Raw genomic sequence first — 25,644 nt, forward strand, 5'->3', positions numbered from 1 at the left:
AAAATATCACCATAGAAAGCTTGTTAAGTCTGTCTTCTGCCTATAACTGATTGGAACACTTAAAATGGGGCTACAACATGCCCAGTGAAGGGAGGCTTCCTGCAGAGCCGTCTGCATTACATAAGACTATAGGTGGAATCCTGAACCACATCCAGAACCTTCCGAGGTGGGAAACTTCTACTTGAAAGGCCCAGCAGACCAGCCTGGAGCAGCTAGAAGAACAGAAGACACTTCTTGAAAGAAAGACCTACAGGAAAAATACAAAGTATAGGCAGGCAGACTGTTACTACAAGAACAAGCAAGTTGCTTGCCCAGGAGACATCAAGGCAAGTGGTTGGGTCCACTCAGAGCAAATCCCCTTCCAAGACTAAGACTCAATGGGAATACACGCTCTGACTGGTGACCATGTTCATCACCGATAAGGGGAAGTGAGGGAAAAACAGCATAGAAGCTGCAAGCTAAGCCCTACAATGTTCAATAGAACCCAGGTGGAGACCTGGTTGACCAGCAGTGTGGCAAGACCTGGGGACTCTTGGGCCCAGAGTCAGTGACATAGCCACAGAGGACTAGAGTGGAGAGTGAAGTGTCCAGCTGATAAGAAGAGAGGGCATATGCACAAGAACACCCACACTTGCAGATATTACCCACTTGACCTGGCTTCAATGACTGGATAATCAGAGCTCAACTAGAAGAAGAAAGAAAAGGAAAAAAAGAGTAATCTGATACAATTTGATGAACTTGACTTAACACCTATGGATGCAGTAGCTCAAAAGAGGGAACAAATTTTTACAGCGAGGATCATTCCCAACCCCTCCATACACAGTATAGACAGGGATGGGCAACTTGGACATTGGCTACCCAAAATGGGGGAGCTACAAAGGCAAGAAGTGACTGGCTTACAAGCTTTCAAGAGGGAACCTAGATCCAGAGGGCATGGAGGAAGGTAGAATCTCCACTGAGTAGTATCCAATCTGTCTAGGCGGGGCTGATGAAAGGAAATGTGGATAGGTCTCTTGTGACATAATAGTGAATAAATTGGGATCAGGACTGATTGTGAGGGTTGGAAATGTAAATGTACACGTTTTGTAGCAAGTAGGGGAGTGATTAACTTTTTAGTCTAGGAGTGAAGGTCCCTAGGACCATCAAGGGAGAAGAGCGAAAGCGGGACCCTACCCAGAGAAGCAGCGATGCCTGAGATGGAGGCAGAGACGATGACGTGGAGAGATGGAGCAGCTGGGGACTTTAGACCCAGAGAGGGAAAGGGGCTGTGTGCTGATGACCGTGGGGCAGGCTTGTAGGGTGTACCCTTTGATTGGTTGATGATGCATGGAGGAGATTGTAACCATGGCAATGAAACTATATACGATAGGATGAATGTAAAACTAATGTTCTCCCATGTAAACCAATCACATAATTCACAATAAAACATTTTTAAAAAAACACCCTCGAGCAAAACCATGATTTCCCATCCCAATCTCAAGAAAACCTGACATCCTCCCCATGGTCCATCTACAAGCCAGACCACTGCCCTCAAGTCCATCCCTATCTGCTGCTCCTTGGGTACACCAAGCTCATGACTGACCAGGGCCCTCACACTTATTCTTCCCTCAAATATGTCCATGGTTTACATACTCGATGTAACAGGTCTCTGTTCAAATGTCACCTTCTCAGAAAGGTGGTCTGCCCCTACCACCCATTTAAAACCAAACTCATTCCCAATCCCTTTATCTGGGCTGACTTTTTTTCTTTTTTCATTTAGCACCTATCATTACCTGACACCAAGCTGTATGTATTTTATTTAGGATTCATCTTTCCCAGAAACAGAGGCGCTCCATAATCCATAAAGGCAAAGTTTCTGTCCATTGGTTTGTCTCTCCAGTCCCTGGAGACTGCTTGGCACACAGCACTGACACTCAGTGAACAATGTCAGAGTGGGAGCCCAGGCACCGTGTTAGGATTTGTTGTGCCCACCAGGACACTGGGCGGACAAGTCAACGTACTCACAGGGCCTACACCCACAAGTACCTGAGTGTCTGGGATGTTGCAGGTTAACAATGAACAGCACCAGGTCTAGAATGAGCACTTGAAGGTGGTGTGACTCATTTAATCCTCTTCGCACACCCCATAATGAAGAAACCACGGCACAGACTGGTGAGGCAAGGTGTCCAGAGTCATAGGATGTTTAGATGGCGGATCTAGAAGTCAAGCCCACACAGAGCTCACACACTTAGCTGCTAGGTTGTCACTGCTATTAAACACTGGGTTAGAGGTCACTGTGACCACATTAGGTAAACACAGAAGGAGGCGGGAGTCAGGAGTGAACCTGAGAGAAGCCGAAGAAGGGACACGTGTTGTGAGCACAGCATTATGAGAGTGCAGGTGTGTTTATAGGACAACAGCTCACATTCCAACATGGCAGGGGATGAAGGGCTTGAGAGAACTGATACCCCAGTGAGGCAGGAGTACAAGGGCTCCAGGGAGCGGAATAAATGTGAAGCTGGGCCGGTTTTGAAGAACTCTGATGTTGGGCTAGGAATTCTGGATGAGAACCAGTAAGATCTAGGGAGCCACTGCAGGTCTGAGGAGTAATGCCATGCAAGTGTGAAGGGTGAGGGCCCCAGGGAGACTCAGAGACAGAGTGAGACCCTGGAGCTATTATAACAATCCTGAAGTCTGCAAAAGGGATACAAGAGATGTCTAAATAAAATGTGAGAAATGTGGAAGATGGAGGAATGAAAGGTGAGCTTTGGATTTGTGGCTTGTCTAATTGGGTCCAAGGGCAGCTCCTCAGATGTGGGAGACACAGGCCACAGGCACAAGGGGTACTCCTGCCTACTACGTGGAACGTGTTAGTTCTGTGGTGCTTTCTTGACAACCAGGCAGGCAAGGATGTCTGGTAAGCAGCGGGTAGGCAGAGAACAACAGCTGTGCCTCCTGATCCAGAGGAAGAGGTTCTCTTCAGAGGAAGGCCCTGTGCACGAGACAGCCTACAGAGAACGGTACAGGGAAAAGACTGAGGACAGAGCCTGAGCCATCGTAACCTCCCGTCCTGGCGTGGCACTGGGGGTTACTGTGCTGGGCTGCACAGCTGGTAAGCGGTTCAAGCTCACCAGCTGCTTCTCGGAAACCTTATACAGGGTCGCTATGGGTGGAAACCAACTTGACAGCACTTAACAACAACAACAGTTAAAGAGATGATAAAGAGGTGGGCAGTTCTCCAGGAATGTCAAAGACAAATGTCTACAGAGAAACCTGGAAGGTATTTCAGTGAAGGATGAGGTCTGAGAATCGAAAAGAAGGTACAGCTGTAAATCAGTAATTGAGATGCCTTATTTCCAAAAACATAGTTGTGTTTCAATCACTTTTATACAGCCTTTCTCACTCTGGTCTTGTGGCTCCCACAAAATGACTGGGTCGATGCAAATAAGGTGCTAGTGGCCCACCAGGGGGACTGGACAGCTTGCTAATAATGCAAATGTGGATGAACCCTTAAGGAGGTGGGAACATGAAATACAGTGTTTGGGACCCTAGCACAGATTCATTTTGTCATCTCACTAGGTTAAAAATGAGCCTTCTCAGGGTCCCAACACTGAGAACCTTCTAGATGCAGGAGAGAGGCAGAGAGCTATAACACCAGAAGAAGCACAGAAGGGAAGAAGCAGAACCAGAAGACAGGGGCAAGATGGCTGTGAGGGGTTTCCAGCCCAGCGGCAAGGTGGCTAAAGTGGATGTCCCAACTCAGAGAGCAAGAGAGCTGAGTGCCTTCGGGCAGGAGGCCAGTCTAAGGCCAAGGGTTCAGAGAGGAGGCCTGCAAGGCCAAATAGAGCTGAGTGAGCTGTTCTGCATTGAAGAATCAGAACAAGTTTGGAGGAAAGAAGGCCACCACTTAGTCAGGGCTGAGGTGAGGCTGGCACAGCTGTTGGAGCTGCTGCACTGGCACGAGAGAGTGAGGGCAGTTTAATGACTTTCAATGGAATTCGAAACTTCCAGTTTTAAAATTGGAAACACAAAGCTATTCTGATTGATAAAGAGGGTTTATTTGCACAGCTGAAAATATTTTAAATCAAGTTAATACCTTAGAAAAAGATGAAGTCATCTCTATAACCAAAAACATGATTTCAGAATTGAGTATAGTATGCTCTAAGAACTGGAAACTAAATTATCATCAGGAAGAGCAAAAATTCAGCAATGTCAGGACCCCAGTCTCAGGGGACACCATAGCCAACTGGCAAAGCACAAGTCCACAATGTTCTACATCCTACTTTGGTTAAGTATCGTCTGGGATCTTAAAAGCTCATGAATGGATATCTAAGGTTAAACTATTGGTCTCTCCTTGTGCAAAAGACAGAAGAATGATTGAAAGAGAAGATCCTTGGATTCAACTAGTCCAATGGACCAATGAAGCAGGTGAACATCAGTCACCACAACTGAGACCAGAAAAACTAGATGGTGCCCAACTGCCACTATCACTGCTCTGACAGGGACCACAACAGAAGAGCCCCGATAAAATGGCAGAAGAAGCGGAAGAAAACTCAAAATTATGAAAAAAAAAAGACTGGGCTTACTGGTCAGAAAGAGACTATGGTTCTCGGCCACCCTTCAGGTCTGGAACAGAACTCACCGTTGTGGCCCAATTTTCAGCCAAGCAGTAGATAAGTATACAGGGGGGACAAGAACACGAGTAAGGCATGCTCACATGGAATGGTCAACCACTCAAAATCAAAAGGGCAGCATTTATCCAAGGACAAAATTAAGGGATGGGAGGGCGGGTGGACTGGAAACAGGAACCCCAGGGAGGAAGTGGGAGAACTGTTGCTACACAGAGTGGACTGCAATCACTGAGATGGAGCCAAGTGTATAATTTGTTGAATGTAAAGCTGATTACTTCTCTGTAAACCTACACTCAATTTACAATAAAAAGTGAAAAAAATAAAATCAGAAACTGGACAAAATACCTAACAGTATAAGAGACTTCCGTACTAGTTAAAAGACGTGAAGCCTACATGTGATTTTGTTGAAAAGTTCAGAGAAATAGTGGATGAAATGGAAAATGAAATAAGCACTTTAAACAAAAGCAGCTTATGGAAGAGAAAGAACAACTAATCATGAATAGAGTGCCGTACTAAGAAAAATCAACATGTGGGCTTTAGGTAATTCACAAACAGAGCCAGCTTTCAGAGCTCTCAGGCAAGCAAAGTTCCTGTAGGCAAAGAACACCAAGTTCTCTTTCAGAAGTGGTAAATTTTTAAAGCCCGTCAACAACAGGTGGGGGACAAAGACGCTGAAATGACGATGACCACCAGAACTTGGTAAAAGTGAGAAACAAATATAAAGGGAAGTCAGTATTTATGGCAGAAGTTCTAGAATAACTTCCTGGAAAAATACAGGAAGAAATTCAGCATCATGAGAAATGGCACCAAAAATGTCTGGCCTTAGAAGAAAGAAAAAGAGAGGATTCACATAAACTTGAACTGAAAATTCTAGATAGACAAAGGTAAATGAAAGAACAGAAAAACAAAGATAGGCAAAATTAAAAGAAAAGGTTAAAAATGATGTTAGTAGCGCTCCTTTATAAACTTACCAAAGTAAGAATGAACTAAAAGATAAGAGCAGGCTCTGGGCCACTTCTCTATGTCCTATATAGGCCTATTCCCGGCTGGAGACAAAGATTAGAGAGGAGCATGTGGAGAGAATGAAGCGAATGAGAATGCTAGCATATACTCAGCTTTGCTGGGAGAGAAGGTGATAAACCACATTCTTTAAATATCACCAACCTAGTCAGACGGATTATTAACCATGCTTGTATGTCCACTGACAAGTACTAATTTCTTTGCTGGCATTGTCATTTTATTTTATACAAACAGGGTATTTAATACACATGTTCACTTATTGATGTCAAAGTTACAAACACTAAGTGCACAGGGCATTCTGAAGACACTGTTTTGTCATGGCAAGACAAAATAAATTAGGACAACCATAGAATGAAATTTTCTAAACCAAAGGTTTTTCATTTTTAAATTTGGCGGTGTTAGCTTGAGTTACAAAAGTGCAAATTTTTGCTTGTTTCTGTAAAGTTATAAATAAGTACGTACTCTTAAGTTTAACAAACTGGTAGTTTGGCAGTTACTACATTTTTGTGTGATAAACATCTGTGCTTATTTTTTAAGAAATAAAAAGGGAGACTGTCTGCATGTCTCTGGATCCTGATGCCAAGTTCTTTGTAAATTGTAACTTCCCTAACCGCACTGCTGCTGCCGTGGAGTTTTGGAGGAGCAGCTGGTGGGTCTGAACTGCTGACCCTCCAGCGCCACCGCAGGAGTCCGTAACAGTGAGTGTATTGTGTAAGTGCTGTGTGGTAGAACTCAGCTCCTGTCAGAATTGGTAAAAAGGTGGAAGAGGTGACTTGCTGACCTCCACACCTCAGAGAGTCAGCCTTGGTCTGATGCCAGAGGTGATTCTCTCTCTCTCCTTCCCCTTGTGAGGTTAGATGAGGAGGTCTGAGGGACCCTACATGCCAATTTTTACAACATCTGAAGAATGAGGCATCTTTTTCAGAAGGGGAGAGTGTAAGCATGTTTGCAAACCCAAGGGAGGAATTCTGCAGGAGAGAGATGTTGAGGCAGTAATGAACATAATACCAGGAAGAGTGGGCAAGTGAACACAGGTCCTTCAGAGGAGACGGCAGGAGGGCACAGTGAGAAAGCAGGCGGCCCAGGAGAACCCAAGGCTGATGGCCTATGCAGAGAAAAAATGGTGTGGGGGCACTGCCAGGGAACAGACAGGGATGATGTTCACACCCCAGGGTAAGAAGAGAAAAGTGAGAAGTCATAAAGAAGGGCCCTGAGGAGACTAGGACCGGTGTCAGTGTCCAGGAGAGACTGAGGCAATGGAGGGACAGGAAGAGGTGTGTGATGTAAATCCCCTGCAGGAAAAGGGGGAGGGGAATGGGGGAATATCTAACTATCCTGCTCAGGACATGCGGCACATAGGTGGGCTTGTGTCCCAAGCTAAAGGCTAGTGGTAGGAGATGGGGGATGGAGGGGTGGAAAGGAAAGGAGAAAGGCAGAAACAGAGAAGGAGCAACAAGAGTGCTCCTGAGCCCTGTCAACAGAAGTCCACCGGGGGAGGCACACAAGTGGCCAAATGGGCATGACACCCAGAGTGGGAAGGAAGAGCATGCAGAAGTAGGGGTGGCGAGCGGAATCCAGTGCTGCAGAGCTCACCACCAAGACACAACCAGAGGTGTGGTGATGAAGCGTGCCTCACACCACAGTTTAGCACACACAGGCTTTAGCAGCGAATGGGTGGTGAGCAAACGCAGACTGATGCTTCACTTTCCAGAAGCTTGTTAAAACAGGGAAGGGTGTAGCTAGAGAAAGTAAAAGTAACTAAGAAAGAAATTTCCCTTCTTTAAAGGAGGGAGAGGCAAACACTCAGGTGTTTACTGTAGGTGAGTAATTGCTAAGTGTGGTGCTGAGCACTGGGTAGATGAAGAATGTAAAGAAATCGCCACCTTGCTCAAAAGGGGAAAAGCCACAAAGGTACTCACTTAGGCAAGCAACCAAACCAGAGCACAATGAGCTGACCACGTTTCTCTCGTGTGCCTTAGCTGACCTCCTGTTTCTGCCACTCTGAGCTAGACCAGAGGTTCCCCAGACCACAGGAAGGGTGACCAACACAGAGGCTTCAGAGTCCCTAAGATGTGACCTGCACCTTCCCAGCATCCAATTCATGAAGCAGTGCCTGCCCCTTTAAAAAGGTCACAAAGCAGGGATTCCCACTTCAGGACAGTCCATCAGGATACATTCATATGCTAACAAATCAATTCCACCCATTCCACCCATTCCACTAAGACAATGGGTAACAATGCCAACAATGGGTGTTCTAGACACATGATTGTGCTCACAAGGAACCTGTACAGAGACCAAGAGGCAGTCATGCAAACCAAACAAGGGAATGCTGAATGGTATAAAATCAGGAAAGCAGTTCACCAGAGTTGTATTCTTTCACCAAACTTATTCAGCCTGTATGTTGAGCAAATAATCCAAGAAGCTGTATTTTATTAAGAAGAACGTGGCATCAGGACTGGAGGAAGATTCATTAGACAAATCTGCTGCACAAGACCTCTTTAAAATGTTCAAGAAGAAAAATATCAGTTTGAGGACTAAGGTGTGCCTGACCCAATCCACGGTATTTTCAATAACCTGATAAAAGTTGGACAATGAATGAGAAAGATCGTAGAAGAACTGATGCATCTGAATTATGCAGACGAAAATTAAAAGTACCACAGACTGCTAAAAGAACAATCAAGTCTGTGTTGGAAGAAGTACAGTCAGAATGCTCCTTAGAAGGCAGGCTGGCCAGACTTCATCTCTCAGACTTCAGGCATGTCATCGGGAGGGACCAGTCCCTGGAGAAGGACATCATGCTTGGTAAAGTGGAGGGGCAGCAGAACTGAGGAAATCAGCAGCAATGGCTTCTAACGTAACAATTGCAAGGATGGCGCAGAACCAGGCAAAGTTTTGTTCTGTTGTGCATAGAGTCCCTATGACTCCAAACTGACTCATCAGCACCTAACAACAACGAGACACCCCGCACCCCCACCCCTTGCCCTTTGTGTTCTAGTATCTGCTTCTGTAAGTCCTGGGAGCAGCACAGTGATAGAACGTTCTGCCGCTACCCAAAAGGTGGGCGGATGGAGCCCAGCAGCCACTTCACAGGAGAAAGATGGGGCAGTGTGCTTCCCTTAAGACGACAGCCATGGAGACCCTCTGGGACAGTGCTACTCTGGCTGAAAAGGTCACTATGACAACCAGCTTGGTAAGATTCTTTGTCAAAGGGTCATGGCAAATACTGATAGGATGCCCAGTCCAGGGTCATACCCCTTTTTTCCAGAACACTAAAAGAAAACAACAGCAAAAAAGGATGCACCTACTGAGTCACTACTGGGGGACCCTGGGATCCAGAGACCTAGCAGAAAGATCAAGCAAGGTGTCGATGAGTGAGCATGTGGAAAGGAACAACCAGACCCCAAACAAAACATGCACGTGAAGGACACTTTGCCAGGGAACAATCAATCTGACCTCCAGATTAGGTAAGCAAGTGACCAGGGACTCCACAGACTATCTCGGAGCTCAGAGTACTAAGCGCTGGCCCATGTTGCAGGGAATACAAGCCCAGGCTGGTGTCCTCACGGTGCTCCCTACCTTTACCTCAGCTACAGGAAGTTTGTGTCTCACTTGAAGCTAAGGTGTTGACTCTGGCCCCTCTGACAGTAGGCATGCAAGAGGCTGGCTGGCATCTCCAGCACCAGAAGGAAAGGTCCAAGCCTGCCTGTGTAAGCACAGCGCCTAAGGTCTGGAGAAACTCTACTGTGCCTTGTGCTGGGCCTCAGTGTTCTCGTCCCCAAGATGAAAACAGGGCTTTTTCTTTCATTTCCCTACTGCACATAATGTTGACTGATGAAACCGCAACCAATGAACTCAGAACACAACATTATCCTGACAGCTTCGAGGAAATAAAGGCTTCGAGCAAAGGGAATGAGGTGGTGTATGGGATGGCAGAGTGACGGGGCTACATTAATGAATAAAACAACTCAAAATGAGAAATGAGCAAAAAACAGAACTTGTGAAACTGCTGTTGCTTGTTGGTAAGTGCCATCAAGTCAGTTCAGACTAACAGCAACCCTAGGCCCAACAGGATGAGACAATGGGCCAGCCTCACAATCATTATTACACATGAGCCCATGTGCCAATCCATTTCCTTGGAGGAGTCTTCCTCTTTTTTGCTGACCCTCCCCTTTACCAAGCATGATGTCCTTCTCCAGGGACTGGTCCCACCTGATAATATATGCAAAGTATGAGAAACGAAGACTCATCTTCCAACTAGATTTGTTTGTTCTTTTGGCAGTCCATGGTACCTCTAATATTCTTCCTCAAAATCATAACTCATATGCATTTAATTCTACAGTCTTCCTTCTTCATTGTCTAACTTTCACATGCCTATGAGGCTATTGGAATACCATGCCTTGGGTCAGGCATTCCTTAGTCCTCAAATTAACATCTTTTCTCTTGAACCCTTTAAAGAGGTCTTGTGCAGCAGATATGCCTAATGCAATGAGTTGTTTGATTTCTTGAGTGCTTCCTTCATGAGTGTTGATGGCTGATCTGAGCAAAATGAAGTCTTAAAACAACTAACTTCAATTTTTTCTCCATTTATCTTGATAGTGTATTTTTGTTTTCTTTACATTGAGATGTAACCCATACCAAAGGCTGTGGTCATTGATCTTCATCAGGAAGTATGTTACGTCCTTTAGGCTTTCAACAAGCAAGGTTGTATCATCTACATATATAGGTTGTTAATGAGTCTTCCTCCAATCCTGATGCCATGCTCTTCTTAAAATCCAGCTTTTCAGATTATCTGCCCAGCATACGGATTGAATAAGTATGATGAAAGAATATAACCCTGGTGCACACCTTTCCTGATTTTAAACCACTCTGTGTCCCTTTATTCTTTCCGAACAAATGTCTCTTGGTCTATGTACAGCTTCATCTTGAGCACAATTAAGTGGCGTACCTATTCTTCAAAATGTTGTCCATAACTTGTCATGAGCCACACAATCAAAAACCTTTGCAGAGTCAATAAAGCACAGGTAAACATCTTTCTGTTATTCTCTGCTTTCAGCCAAGATCCATCTGACTTCAATGATGATATTCCTTGTTTCATGTCCTTGTCTGGATCTGACATGAACCTCTGGCAGTTCCCTGTCAATGTACTGCTGCAGACTTTTTGAATTATTTCTAGCAAAATTTTATTTACATGTAATAGTAATGATACTGTTCGATAATTTCCACACTCCACTGAGTCACCTCTTTTTGGAATGGGCACAAATATGGATCTCTTCTAATCAGTTGGCCAGGTAGCTGTCTTTAAAACTTCTTGGCATGCCTCTAGTGCTGCATCAGTTTGTTGAAAATTTTCAATTTGTATTTCATCAATTCCCAGAGCCTTTTTTTTGTCTCCAATGCCTTCAGTACCCCTTGGGCTTCTTTCCGTACCACTGACTCTTGATCATCTGTTAGCGCTTGAGCTGGATGAGCATCGACCATTTTTTTGGGGTACAGTCCACTCTGTGTATTTCTTATATCTTCTTTTGATGCTTTCTGCTTCATTCAATATTTTGACCATGGAAACCTTCAAAATTGTAAGTCAAGCCCTGAATTTTTCCTTCAGTTCCCTCAGCTTGAGAAATGCTGAGTGTGTTCTTTCCTTTTGGTTTCTAACTCCAGGTCCTTGCACATTTCATTATAATACTTGACTTTGTCTTCTCGAGCTGTTCTTTGAAATGTTCTTCTGTTCAGCTCTTCTACCTCCTCATTTCTTCCATTTGCTCTATCTAGCATCTCTATCCCAGACAGCAAGTTTCAGAGTCTCCTGTGACATCCATTTGGGTCTCTCCTTCTTTCTTGTCTTCTTTATGACCTTTTGCTTTCTTCCTATAGGATCTTCTTGATGTCATCCCACAACTCTTGTTTTCCAGTCATCAGTGTCTAATGCATCAAATCTCCCAATGCAGGTGGAATATGTACAAGATCCTACTTTGGTCCTAGTGGACTTGTTCAGCCTGAACATGTGCTAGTCCCCAGTCTGCCCCTGGTCTTGCTTTGGCTGACGCTATCTATGGACCTTTCCCACAGGTACAGTCAACTGGATTTGTGTGGAGCTCATCTGGCAATCTGTCCTTCAGTGTCTTCGCTGTGGTCGGTAATCTGGTGCAACGGCTACGCAGAACTCAGAGCCTATTCAATAGGGTCTATCAGGGAACTTACAGACTACAGTTCAGGGTCAGAAGAGCTTCTCAGCAGTGTCCACAGACAGGCATCCCCATGGCCCTCGGCTTCTCAGACCTCGGCCCAGCCCTACCCCTGCCCAGCTCAGGTACGTGTTAGCAAGTTCTTTAGCTCTGCCAGTCAGTACCCAGAGATGTACCACTCCTCCAGCAAGCCTCCTGCCCCAAGGGGCACAACTTCCTCTCTGTGGGCAAGTCCACCATGCCATCTCCTGCTGGCCTCCTGTCCTGCTGCTGCACTTTCTCTGTGTGGCGTCACTGCTCTGTCTTCAGGGTCTAGGAATTTCCCGCTCAAAGATTCAGAGTCCAAAGGATGTGCGTCACTCCAGCTCTTCTTTCTTGGTGATAATGAGGTTGCGTCACCTCCCCTGGTCCACCTCTACACGGGTCATTTTAAACCTAGTGGATGGTAAAACTCACCAAGGCCTCCTTAGTGTCTGTACCCCTTCTCTGCATGGTCTACCTCCCACATGAATATCATACCCCTTATTTGTAATATTAGCAAGATATTCAAAATCCTTGATGGACAACATCATTTGTACAGCCCCGCCCACTCATCGCTGACATCAGATGGATCCTTAATAAAAGCAGACAATACCAGAGAGATGTTTACTTGTGCTTTACTGACTATGCAGAGGCTTTCAACTGTGTGGATCTTAACAAACTATGGATTGTTGTTGTTAAGTGCCATCGAGTCGTTCCGACCCATAGCGACCCTGTACAGGATTTCCGAGGGTGTAAATCCTTACGGGAGTAGAAAGCCTCATCTTTCTCCCGTGGAGCGGCTGGTTAACACTGCAAAAAATGGACATTCCAGGATACAACACTTAATTGCGCTCATGAGGCACTTGTACATAGACCAAGAGGCAGTCATTAGAATAGAACAGGGGGCTACTGAGTGCTTTAAAATCAGGAAAGGTGTGCACCAGGGTTGTATCCTTTCACCATACTTATTCAATCTGTATATTGCACACATAATCCGAGAAGCTGGGTTCTATGAAGAAGAACGTGGCTTCAGGATTGCAGGAAGACTCATTAACAACCTGTGATATACAGATGATACAACCTTACTTACTGAAAGTGAAGAGGACTTAAAATACTGGTGAAGATCAAAGACTACACCTTCAGTATGGATTGCACCTCAGTGTAAAGAAAATGAAAATCCTTACAACTGGATCAACAAATAACATCATGATAAAAGACTGAAATTGTCAAAGGAGTCCTGGTGTAGCACTGTGGGTTAATGCACTGACTGAAAGGTTGGTTGGAACCACAAATGTAGGCGATTCAAGCTCACCAGTCGCTCCTTGGAAACTCTATACAAGGTTTTCTTTGGGTCGTAACCGACTCCACAGCACTCAACAACAACAACCAACACTTATGGAAGCGGCCATCAAGAAATCAAAAGAAGTATTGCATTAGGCAAATCTGCTGCACAAGACCTCTCCAAAGTGTTCAAGAGCAAAGATATCAGTTTGAGAACTAAGATACACCAGACCCAAGCCATGGTATTTTCAGTAGCCTCATGTGCATCTTAAAGTTGGACAATGAATCTAAGAAAAATCTTAGAACAGATGCATTTGAACCACGGTGTTGGGGAACAATACTGAAAGAAACTTGGACTGCCCAGAATAATAGACAGACTTGTCATGACAGAAGCACAACCAGAGCGCTCCTTAGAAGCAAGGATGGTGAGACTTCATCTCTCAGATTTTGGACATGTTATCAGGAGGGATAAGGCCTGGAGAAAAACCATCATGCTTGGTAAAGTGGAGGGTCAAAGAAAAAGGGGAAGACCCTCCCACCCCAACAAGATAGCTTGACAAAGTGGCAGCAACAGTGAGTTCCAATGTGACAGCTGTGCGGACAGTGCAGGGGGGCAGGCAGTGTTTCCATTGTGCACAGAGTTGCTATGAGTCAGAGCTGACTTCCCGGCACCTAAAAGCCACCCCAATCACTGGGTGGGAATTACAAGGTCAGAAAATGAAAGGCCACATAAAAGTATTCCATTGCGGAGGTAGAGCAGCATCAGGCTCTCTGCCCATGGACTGAGAAAGGCTGTGGGCAGGAGGCTGGCTGCAGAATATGCCCTTAGGACATTTAAATGAATATGTATTTTCTGTTTTGCATGTATATATCAAATACTTTTGCTTTGTTCATTTGTGAAATAGAAGATGTAAAAGGAAAGCCACAAGGAGGAAGTCGGGAGGGGATTATAATCATTGAGATGAAGCAGGGAGTGTAATTTGTTGAATGTAAAACTGATGATCTTGTCTGTTAACCTTCACTCAATTCACAATAAAAAAGTTTAAAAAACAAAAACAGTACTCCAGTGAACCAAGAGGCAGAAAGGGTTTTACACTAGCAGTTCTTCTAATGGCCCAGAGCACCTCTGTACTGCATACAAGAGGTGCCACAAAGCAAGGACAACCAAGCACCTGTCCTCTTTTTAGCCCTTCTTGTCATTTTCAACATCCTGTTTATTCTCATTGTCCTATATCCAACCTAACACTCCCCTCGTCTTCCCAACAACACAGAACAGAAGAACGCAGGCGGGCTTTTGAATCAGCCATACTTAGCTCATCACTGAAGGGGAGAAACAGTATGCATATGACCAAGGACATGGATTCTGCAGTCAGATGGACTTGGTCAAATCCCAGCTGTGCCACACGAAGGCTCCCAGCAAGCCTGGGGATCTGAGTTCTGAACCTGAGGATCCTAACAGTACGTACTCTCTAGACATTCTGTAAGAATTAAACAAATGAGCGCTTAGAAAAATGCCTAACACGCAATAAGCATGCCAAGTCACCATCTCAAATGCCACCTTCCCTGTGAAACCCAAACCCCAAAGTAGAATTAACAGCTTTTCCTAAGCTTCCAATGGAGGACAGCCTAGAAGTATCCTCTTCCCACAATCCCCCCCTGTTTTCCTGCCACCTAGAGCCTGGAAACCCAACCCAAGCAGAGCTAGGTCCCCAGAGAGCCTGCAGTGTGCAATGGCTGAAGCCGAACCGTGTTATAGCCCACTGGTCACAAAGGGGTCGTCTGTCCATGAAGAAAGCCTGGAAGCATGGGTGTAGACAAGGAAGGAACCAACCTGGCATATCCCACGCCTGGATATAATGCAAATGACGCACCCTCTCAGACTAAACCAACAGGCCTGGAAGATCACCGTTCAGGGAAGGGGAAATTCCAAAGTATACGTCACACTGAATAAATGGCAGTTTTTGTTACTCGCATTAGGTTTACCCAAGTGGTCTGTCATTACATGTTGTTGCTAGCTGCTGTCGAGCCAGCCCCCAACTGACCGTGACCCCACACACAACAGAACAAAATGCTGCCTGGTTCTATGCCATCCCCATGATCAACGCAGATTAGACCCTGTGATCCATAAGATTTCTGTGGGTTAATTTTCTAAAGCAGATCTCCAGGCCTTTCTATCTTAATCTAGAAACTCTGCCAAAACCGGCGGCTAAGAATCAAATGAACACACAAGCCTTCACTGACAGACAAGGGGGGTTGCACTAGAGGTGAACTGCTTTGGAGCCAACAATCTGAACCATTTTTAAAGTATGGTAAGTAGCTCTCCGGCATGGGGATCCCTGGTGGTGCAATGGCTTAAGTGTTGGGTTGCTAACAAACAGCTCAGTGGTTTGAGCGTACCAGCCACTCCCCAGGAGAAAGATGAGGCAGCCTGCTCCTGTAAAGATTTAGTCTCAGAAACCCGAACGTGCACTTCTACTGGGTCCTACAGGGTCACCACGAGTGAGAAGCAACCCAGCTCAGTGGGTTTGGGTTTTCTGGCTTTTCTCCTGCATGAAAAGCGAGAGTTCTCCATTGAACCCTCCCTGCAATGGGCTGTGAGGAGCGGTGTGGGCCTGAAGACTACATAGCCCCCTTGTGAAATGTAAGGTGGCACCTTGAGGTCAGCTATTTCAGATAGTCCAATCTTAGTAAGCACCCTCTAGAATGCCTGTGAGCCCTATTTCACAAGTCTGCAGACCCGTGAAATCTCAATCACACAAGTTTTACCTACAGTAGCAGAGTTACAAATTACTCAAAAGTCCATGAAGCCTTTCTAAATATATGGAACCATGAAACACTTATCAAAATCTGATACAAAAGCTGAATTAACATACACAGGTAAACATAAGCATGCTTTAGAGTCATCCATCTGAACTATTTTTAAAGCATGTTAAGAAATCCCTTCTTACAACCCATAAAAATAATCACTGAACTGTTTTTGTATGCTCGCTCACGTGTTGATTCCAACTAGTAGCAACCCTGAATAGGGTTTCAAAGAAGCAGCTGGTGGGCTCAAACCTCCAATCTATGCTTACTAGTCTAATGCTTATCCTGTGGCATTAATGAATTGTTGTTGTTAAGTGCTGTGGAGTCAATTCCAACTCACAGCAACCCTGTATAAGGTTTCCAAGGAGCAGCTGGTGAGTTTGAACTGCCAACCTTGCAGTTCAAACCGACCTTGTGCAGCGCCAACCCATGACTGCAATTAAAGAATTGTTGTTGGTAAGTGCTGTGCGTTGGTTATAGTGACCCTGTATAGGTTTCTGAGGAGCAGTTGGTGGATTTGAACCGCTAACCTTAACGTTCAAACAGACCTTGTGGCCCAGTGCATTATCCTGCAGCACCACAATGGTTCTTAATAAATTAATCTGACAGCTATTATCTCTTGTGCTGTTAATGTTCCATACTGTTGAGTTGGCTGACTCACAGCAAACCTATGCATACATAACAGACGGACACATCACCTGATCCTGTCTGGCTACCCTATCAGTCCCTGCTGTGTTGAGCCCACTGTGGTATCCACTGTGTCAATCCATCTCATTGAACGTCTTCCTCATTTTCAATGACCTTCCTCTTTTCAGGTGACCCTGTATTTTATCAAACATGATGTCCTTCTTCAGGGACTGGTCCCTACTGATAACATATTCAAATAACATGTAACAGTCTCCCCCTCCTCACTTCCAAGGAGCATTCTGGCTGTATTTCTTCCGAGATAGATTTTATTCATTCCTCTGATAGACCACAGTGAATTCAATATTCTTCTCCAATACCATAATTCAATTGCATCAATTCTTCAACCTTCCTTATTCACTGTCCAGCTTACACATGCATATGAGGCGAATGAAAACACCATGAATTGGCACACAGTAGTCCTCAAAGTGACTTCTTTGCTCTTTAAAGAAGTCTTTTACAACACATCTGCCCAATGCAAAAAGTTCTTTGCTTTCTTGACTCGGCTTCCATGGACACTCACTGTGGATCCAAGTCAAATGAAATCCTTGACCCCTTCAATAATTTCCCTATTGCTTGTTGGTCCAGTTGTAAGGATGTTGGTTTTCTTGACCTTGAGCTGGACTCCATACTGAAGGCTGCAGTCTTTGCTCTTTAGCAGCAAGCCCTTCAAGTCTTCTCTGCAAGGTTATGTCAAGTAGGTATCACAGGTTGGTACTGAGCCTCCCTCCAATCCTGATGCTGCAGCATTCTTTACATGGTCCATTGTCCAAGTAGAGTGAAAGGAAACAACTCTAACACACACTGTTCCTGATTTTAAACCACCCAGCAGGACACTTTTCTGCACAAATAACTGTCTCTTGGTCAATGCACAGGTTCGGCATGAGCACAAGTCAGTGTTCTGGAATTCCCATTCTTCTCAATATTTTGTTATGATCCACACAGTTTAATGACTTTGGACAGTCAACGAAATATTTCCACCTCATCTTTCTCCCACAGAATGGCTGGTAGTTTCGAACTGCTGACCTTGAGGTTTGCAGCCCACCCGACTCATAACCACTATGCTACCAGTTGTTGTTGTTGTTGTTATGTGCCGTGGAGTCAGTTCCGACTCATAGCGACCCTGTACAGGGTTTCCAAGGCTGTAAATCTTTACGGGAGCAGAAAGCCTCATCTTTCTCCCGCGGAACAGCTAGTAGTTTCAAACTGCTGACCTTGTGGCTCGCAGTCTGATTCATAACCACTACGCTACCAGAGCTCCTTGAACTCCTTGAAATACTTCCTTAACGGTTACAAGTTCCCTGCCCCAAAAACAAACCTTTTATGTGCTAGCCCTAAAGATGAGGGAGTTAACAGTTACAGACTGGACAGCACATGGCCTTTGGTGTGGACCAAGCCTGGCTGCCAATCCTTACACACCATTTACTGTGGTGAGCTCGTAGAGCCAAGTACCCAACGACTGAGGCCGCCAGCTCCTAAGACTGCCCAGGGATTAAACAGGGAGAGAAGGGACACAAGGTACCGCCAGAGTCTGTCTTCTAGAATGTTCATTCCTTCAGACTGAAAAATGTGCAGAGGCACTAGTATGGCGTCTGCTGTTTAACACAGACCTAGCCTACTAGTGGGGGGCAGCCCAGTCCTCCCTAGGTTCTGTTTCCTTGTCTCCTCCAAACTCTCAGTACCCTCGAGCCTTTAAAGAAAACCCCAGAACCTGGCATCCTAAAGGTTGCAAGCCCCATCACAAGTCATTCCGGTATAGGTAGACAGTCCAGGGAACGTCCCATCGTCTTGCCGCGCCATCTAAAAGATACAACAGCAAACTGAGATGCTTATGGTCTCACTCTGTCTCTCCCCCAAATACTTCTTTAACAAACTCCTCTTCCCAGATAGCCTCTAGTCAAAGGGTCCTGCTGGAATGTCAACTATGTACAACACAATGATACAACTAACAGTACGGTAAGCATGCATGCCCACCATTCCCACATGGGCAGCGGCGTGCTCGCGTGTGCACATGCACACACATACATATGCACACACACCCCAAAGTCTGGTGGAAGACACCATGTGACACAGGTGAAAAGAAATACGAGACTGCTAATCAAGAATTAAGGGTCCTGGTGGCACCATGGGTTAAGCGCTGGGCTGCATACCAAGTGGTTGGCATTTTGAACTCACCAGCCAGTCCGTGAGTTAAAACCCCCCACAACAGTCCTCCTCTACCCTATAAGGTTGCTATGAGGTGGAATCCACTCAGTGGCAGTGAGTTTTAGGTTTTGGTAATCAAGAAAAGGAAGAAGGGAAACTCTAGGAAAGTATTTCTATAATTCTGTGCAATTCATGCCAAAAAGTTATCAAAACAAAGTATTTCAGAAGGTTCCCCTGAGGAGTGTACCATTCATGCCATTTTCTCTCTTTTCCCCACCCGTGCCCCCATGCCAGGGGGTAGGGACCATAAAGCACAGTAAGACCCTGTTTCCACACATAGCAAGTTTCTGTTAAAGCGGTATAGTTCACATCATGAAAAACCACTCTTCAGAAATACTGAAGAGTATTTAAAGATACTCTTAAACTGGTGATTGCCGTGTGCAGTAACTGTTTCCCTAGCACAACTCTTTACACAACCCCCTGTCTTTGTAAGACCAGTGGCCCAGGGGTCTCAGGTATAAACTTCAAGACTTCACTCAGCAGGGACCCTGGCCACACTGGACTGGCTACACAGACAGTCTGTGAGGGACCAAAAACACGGACGACCACGCCCGGCTCGGGAACCAGAATGCAACTTTGGTTTTAACACAATCCTCATGCAAAGAGCTGTGAAGGCTTTTATTTTATGAAACACACTCTGTGGCAACCTTGTCTTGACTAATGGAACTTAGCCCTCCTTGTGTTCATCTTTCTTGTCATCTTGCTGAAAGCTGCACTCATTTGTCCCAAATCATGGTCATCCTCTAGACGGCAGATTTCTCCAATACAAAGGGAAGATGTATGATGCAAGGCTAAAGCTAACTCCTTGTGTCAAAATGCAAATTCTGGGTTCTAAAAACCAAGCCTAGGGCTGTATTTGAGTGATGGCCAATGTAATTTACCCCCTTGACCCTGAAACTACATAATGGCAGGATTGCAGGGTCCAAGTTCTTGGAATTTTGCCATCAGCTTTGAAGGGAAGAGGCTCTATAACTCTAATAAATAAAAGATAGTGTTAATAATGTTTAAGACTTCATCTCCTTAATAAGCAACAATTCAGACTAATTATTTTAATAAATCCAAGCTAAGATGGAAAACTCCCAGGTAATTAAGAGAACTGGGATGCAGTTGTAACCATACACATCAGGAAAACGTCACCACTTTACCAACAAGACTAAGCATGACTACGAGGTACCAATGCTTCCTTCCCCGAAGGAGTCAACTGGGAAGCAGGGAACAAATGGATAAAAGAAAGTTAATGTCTGCCACACATTTTTCTCCCAGGAGCAAGAACTCAGAAGTAAATACTGCAATCTATGAAGATTCACGTCTGACGCCAGCTTAGCCAGTTTTAATGCCACTTGCTTTGATGAGCAAGCTGCTTAATAATGGAATAAATGATGACAATCTATTCAGGAAAGATTTAAGGCACTGCCATAAAGAACTTAAGCACACCACTGACATTCTATGGTTGTGCTATAGAACAGTCTGCTCTATGTGATCATGAAATGGTAAGGAAATCAAGGCTATTCTGAAGCTATAGAATGAATGCTGTGCTCACCAGCTGAAAGACATTACTGCACTGTAGTTGCTTGAAACCACAGGTTTTCAGACGTGTTAACTGCCTAACACAGTCCTAAAGTACACACCAACCTGAGGGGTTGAAGTCCTGATTCTACACAAGTTTGCCTTCTAAGAAAGAGAGTTATCAGTAACGTCCTGCCAGTCTCCTCCCACAACTGGTGACCTCCTCCCAGCCCCCTCCATGGCGCTCTCCCATTGGCATCTCTGCTGAGCAAGAGACTCAGAAACTTCTGGAAGGCCACTAGGTGTCTCAGATTAAAGCAAAGGTAAATGGGTCCACAGTGGGTTTGCACCTTAATTCATCAGCTTGTGAAGGTGATCAATAGACAACCGTCACATGACAGTATCATTGCCAGGGGTGTAGGAGGACTTGAAGAAGGATTAAGAGTGTTGGACATTGCCCAAAAGAAAAAAACAAGGTATACTATTTACCACAGATGGAATCTGATAGAGGGGGAGGGAGAGGAGAAGAAAGAACAGAAGAGAAACAAATGCCCTGTAAGTGACTCATTCAGAAAGCTGGGCAACAAGAGGGACCTGAGTGAGGAGACAGGCCTGGGAAAACTGAGATCAACAAAGAGACGGGCATACAAAATACACATGTTCCATGGATTCCCAAAGGCCTTCAACTCAGCAAGTCCTCCTGGTATGAGAGAGTTCTAAGAAAAAACCATGAAAATCAGCCTCAAAGCAAGGCAAATCCCACTGTGTCATCCTCTTCCAGGAAGCCACTGGTCTTTCTCCTCCTGATATTCTGCACTCTGCAGCAGACTTACTTTCTGAAAATGCATAAATTTGTGTTTTGCAACATCCTTGTATCTCACATTGTTGTTGCAACTGTTAAGTACCTTTAAGTCAGCTCCGACAGACCCTGTATAGGGTTTCTGAGGCGCGGCTGGTGAGTTTGAACCACTGAGCTACCTTGTGGTTCAAACCGACCTTATGGTCAAGTGCTTTATCCTACAATGCCACACCAGGATTCCTTGTGTTTAACAGTCCAGTGCTTAACCTACAATGCCACACCATAGCCACACAAAATTCCTGAGATTGAAAAGAATCTGATAACATACAAGCCCCTTCCAGCATCTTCTTGTTGTTGTTATGTGCCGTGGAGTCGACTCATAGCGACCCTGTACAGGGTTTCTGAGGCTGTAAATCTTTACGGGAGCAGAAAGCCTCATCTTTCTCCCGCGGAGCAGCTGGTAGTTTCGAACTGCTGACCTTGCGGTTCACAACCCGATTCGTAACCACTACGTTACCAGAGCTCCTTTCCAGCATCTTAGGCTGCACTTAAATGATGAATCATTTTTTTCCCTTTAGGTGACAGGCATTTTAATTAGATCTTTTCAAAAAAAGTTAGCTTAGAAGTCGGATGCATCAAAGAGCCACCAGAAGTGGGAGTTGTCACCTGAGTAACTTGGAAGAGGCCAGTCAGATGTCAGTTTTCATCCGGAAATGAATTCTTTCTACCCAACAAGCCAGGCTAGTGAGTCTCTGTCTCAGCATTTACCCTTAAAAAAAGTGAATAATAAAATCCACTTCGCAATGTGGCTCACACCTGCCTGCACATCTCCTTCTGAAGTCATGAGACAGTGGGGTGGCGGTGGTGGGGTGCCGTGGAGTGGGTTCCGACTCAGCGCCCCTGTGTAGGGTTTCCGAGGCTGTAAATTTTCACGTGAGTAGAAAACCTCATCTTTCTCCCGCAGAGCAGCTGGTAATTTCGAACTGCTGACCTTGAGAGGTTAACATCCTAACTCGTAACAACTACGCTACCAGAGACAGTGGTCTCCAACAATTTGAAACCAGGCCTTCTCTTGGGTCACTTCCCTAGGAAAAACATCCAGGAAATGTGGCCCTGGCTACTTCGGGCCAGCCAGGATCAGACGGAGCTCTCTTCTATGCCGTACCTTTCAGATGAAGAGACACAGCCCCTGGTCCCTGCATTCAGTCACAGTATCACTGTTTCTAAATGACAACAACAAGGCTTTCTAGGTGAGGCCAGTGGCCATGAGAGTGATCCCTGTAGACTGAAGTAGTTCCAGGCTTTGGGGAGTGAAGCGGCCCACCCAAGGTAACCATCTTTCATAAAAGAAATGGAAAACCATTCTTCTTTCCACAGTATCGAGTCAGAGCAGAGTGTTTGGGCTGGGGTTAGTCAAGGAGGCAATCTGGCCGGCAGCTGCACCCGGTTAACTTGGACACGGCTCTGTTTGTACACAAATGCCTCTCAAGATCTGACTGCTGTTTCCCCGCCAGGCTCAACTCCAATTGGCATTGCACCCCCAACACATACCCTCTGTGGTTGTTACCCACACTACTAACAGCACCCCAAGGGGGTCCAGTCATCCCAGCCTTTGCACCCTGTCCACGTCAATTCCCTCCCACTGAAATGCTCCCCACCCAGTTCTTCTTTTAACCTACTCCCACCCAACCTTTCTAACTCAGCTCAAATGACCTCGTTGGAAAGAGCATTCTAGATGAGCTGACCAGTCGCTCAGGTGCCTCCTTCCCTCAACTGAAATACTGGGGTCGGGGACACATCTCCTGGCCCCCCAACACACAGTAGGCACTCAATAAAGGCTTATAGGCTAAATGAATGAATGTACCATGTCACAGAAGCCAGACTTCCTGAACAGGGAACTTCCTACAGGTCAAGTGGAAAGTCTCTCACGACTTTCCTTGGCTGCCCGAGTCTTCTCCAGCCTGGCACCTCCAAGAGAACAACACAAGCCCCTACCCCGAGTGCCATGCAAATGAAACCACTGCCATAGAATGAAGATCCACTCTAGGTTTCTACGTTTGATTTTGTTGTCATTTTAGCTGGAAAACAGTCAGCTCAAGTTCAGACTGTGTGTCAAGGAAGCAAAGTGATTTCTCAAGGGTCCCACAGCATAAGGGTTAAGAGGGTGAAGTCTGGGTGCCAATGTGATCAACTTGCCAACTGCGTGACTACGGGATAGTCACCCTCACACTGCTTCCTAAGTGCCTAGACTCTGGGTGGCTCTGGCCAGCCCGCGCTCGGACCACAAATACCTCCTGAGCACCTAGGTGGCTTGGTGCTGGAGACCCCGTGGTGACCGGGCTAGCCCGTCTGGCCAGTGTGACTCCTTCCCCTCCCTCCACGTTATGTGCCGTGATGCACGGTGTGTGCAGTCTCCCAGTTAGACTGTAAGCGCTTCGAGAGCAGGGACCTTGTCCGTCCTGCTTCCGGCCTCTCCCAAGGTTCAGCGCCCAACACAGGCAGAACGAAGGGCCCAGCAAGCCAAACCAGGTCGCTGGTGAAGAAGGCAGACAACACGACGCTGGAAAGGGTCAAGGGATGTCTGGCTCGGGTGACCCCAGGCAGCCCTGGGGAGAAAGGGGTAAGAAGCAGCAAGAAGACCTGCAAAGGCAAGTTGGTCCCGGCCCATGGCAGCCCGCGTGGAGGCGACTTTCATTCATTTGCTCCACACAGATCAGCACGTGACCTGTGCGCAGGGAACGGCAGGGTCCTGTCCTCATGGAGGTTCCCTTCTAGGTGGACACACACATGGGTGCTTGGAGGGTGTTTTCGGGGCTGGCCTCCGGGAAGGCACGGAGCAGAGCGGGCTGCGGCCCGTAAAGACTCAGGTGACATCTGAGCCCAGCCCCGGGGAGGTCTGCGCACGCCAGGGGAGCAGCGGTGACAGTGACAACGGCGACCAGGGCCTCGGAGGTTCCCTGAGGCCCGGGTCCCCGCACCGTGGGGCGTGGGGCAGGCGCGGCCGACGTCACAGGCCTGGCCCCCCGGGCCCCGGGCCTGGCCCGCGGGCCGGGAGATGGCGGCCCGGGCCGGGGGGCCTCCGCAGCTTACCTCGGAATTTGAGCTCGTGCTGCGGCTCGAGGCTCAGGACCTGTTCTACCTTCGCCATGTTCCTCGGCGGCGGGGCACCTTCGGCGGGGAGACCCCCTGAGAAGTCACTTGAGACGGGGAGCGTGAATGCTGCGCCCCCTTTAAATTAAAAAAAAAAAAAAAAAAAAAAAAAAAAAAAAAAACGAGGCCGGCGGGGCGCAGGCGGGGGTCGTGGCGGGGTGCGCGGGGGCGGGGGTGGCCTACGCGGTGCAGACGCAGGGGCGGAGGGTGAGGCCGCGGTGCCCGGCGAGCTCGCGACACGCACACACGCAAGCACGCACGCAGCTACGCACGCACGAGGTGGGAAGTGGAGCTCAGCGCCGGCTCCAGGGGCGGGGCAGGCTGCGCGCGTGCGGAGCCCGACCCTAATAGAATGCGCAGGCGCGGAGGAGGCGGGGCTGCGGGGCAGCAGTGGGTGGGGCTTCTGGCAGTTCGGGAGGCGTGGCCATTTCGGGCTGCTCAGAAATGATGACGCTCTCCGTGGCTTATTCATTTATTAAGAGCCTTTTGGGGGCCGGGCGTTGCGTTAAGTGCTCTATTCCATAATAATAATTAATAAGAATAAATTCCACTTTTCCCTTGCTTGTTTAGTTCCAGGCAGTGCTAAAGGCTTTGAGCAATAATGAAAGTACTATTTATTCATCCTATTATTATGAACATGATGTTTATAATATGAGTGACTGATACGTGCTAGGCACTGTAACGAATCGTAACTAATAATTATAAATATAATAAACAACCAATTATTGCTTGATTATTTTGTGCCAGACACGCAGCTGACTGCTTTCAATAATAGCAGCCACTATAATAATAATTACTACGCATTGAATGTTTGTGATGTAGCAAGCACTGCGCCGAATCTTTACTAATAAACGCCATTTATTTATACAACAAATATTTAGAGATACAAAGGTCAGGCTCCAACCCTCTTGCATCTTGCTACTTATAGCCTAGTCGAGAGACATCCTTTGATTAAATAGCCACACATATCGATTTGAACCAATAGATCAGCGGTTCAAGTTCACCAGCCATTCCTTAGAAACCCTATACACGGTAGCTATAACTCGGGACCGCCTCAACTGGCACTTAACAACAACAAATAAATACATAATTTAAAAGTGCTGCTTGACCTCAAAATGGAACACTCTACATGGCTGTTGCCGTCTAAAATTTATTTTACTGTATACTGTTTGCTATGTAAAATATGTATTCTTAGTACTCTCCTACACACTGGACTGCACAGTCGATTTGAACTGCAAGGCCTGCGTTTCAAGCTAACCAGCTGCTTCTTAGAAACCCTCGACTGGGCTGCTATGGATCAGAACCAACTCATCGGCACTTAACAACAACAGTACATGGATATTCGGAAGAAAGGTCTTACAATGTACTTCTAAAAAATCAT

The 25,644-nt window shown here is 46.2% G+C and overlaps 1 protein-coding gene across 1 annotated transcript in view; it reads right to left on the reverse strand.

Moving 5' to 3' along the window:
• VAPB (VAMP (vesicle-associated membrane protein)-associated protein B and C) overlaps positions 1 to 24,261 on the reverse strand; it is a 65,914-nt gene extending 41,653 nt beyond the window's left edge. The window contains exon 1 of the mRNA XM_006839147.1: positions 24,204 to 24,261. Within this exon, the coding sequence (XP_006839210.1) occupies positions 24,204 to 24,261 (58 nt within the window). The remainder of the gene's footprint in view (positions 1 to 24,203) is intronic.
• Positions 24,262 to 25,644: the final 1,383 nt, after the last annotated feature.

The sequence above is a fragment of the Chrysochloris asiatica genome, unplaced genomic scaffold (genome assembly GCF_000296735.1).
Source record: "Chrysochloris asiatica unplaced genomic scaffold, ChrAsi1.0 scaffold00023, whole genome shotgun sequence".
NCBI lineage: Eukaryota > Metazoa > Chordata > Mammalia > Afrosoricida > Chrysochloridae > Chrysochloris > Chrysochloris asiatica.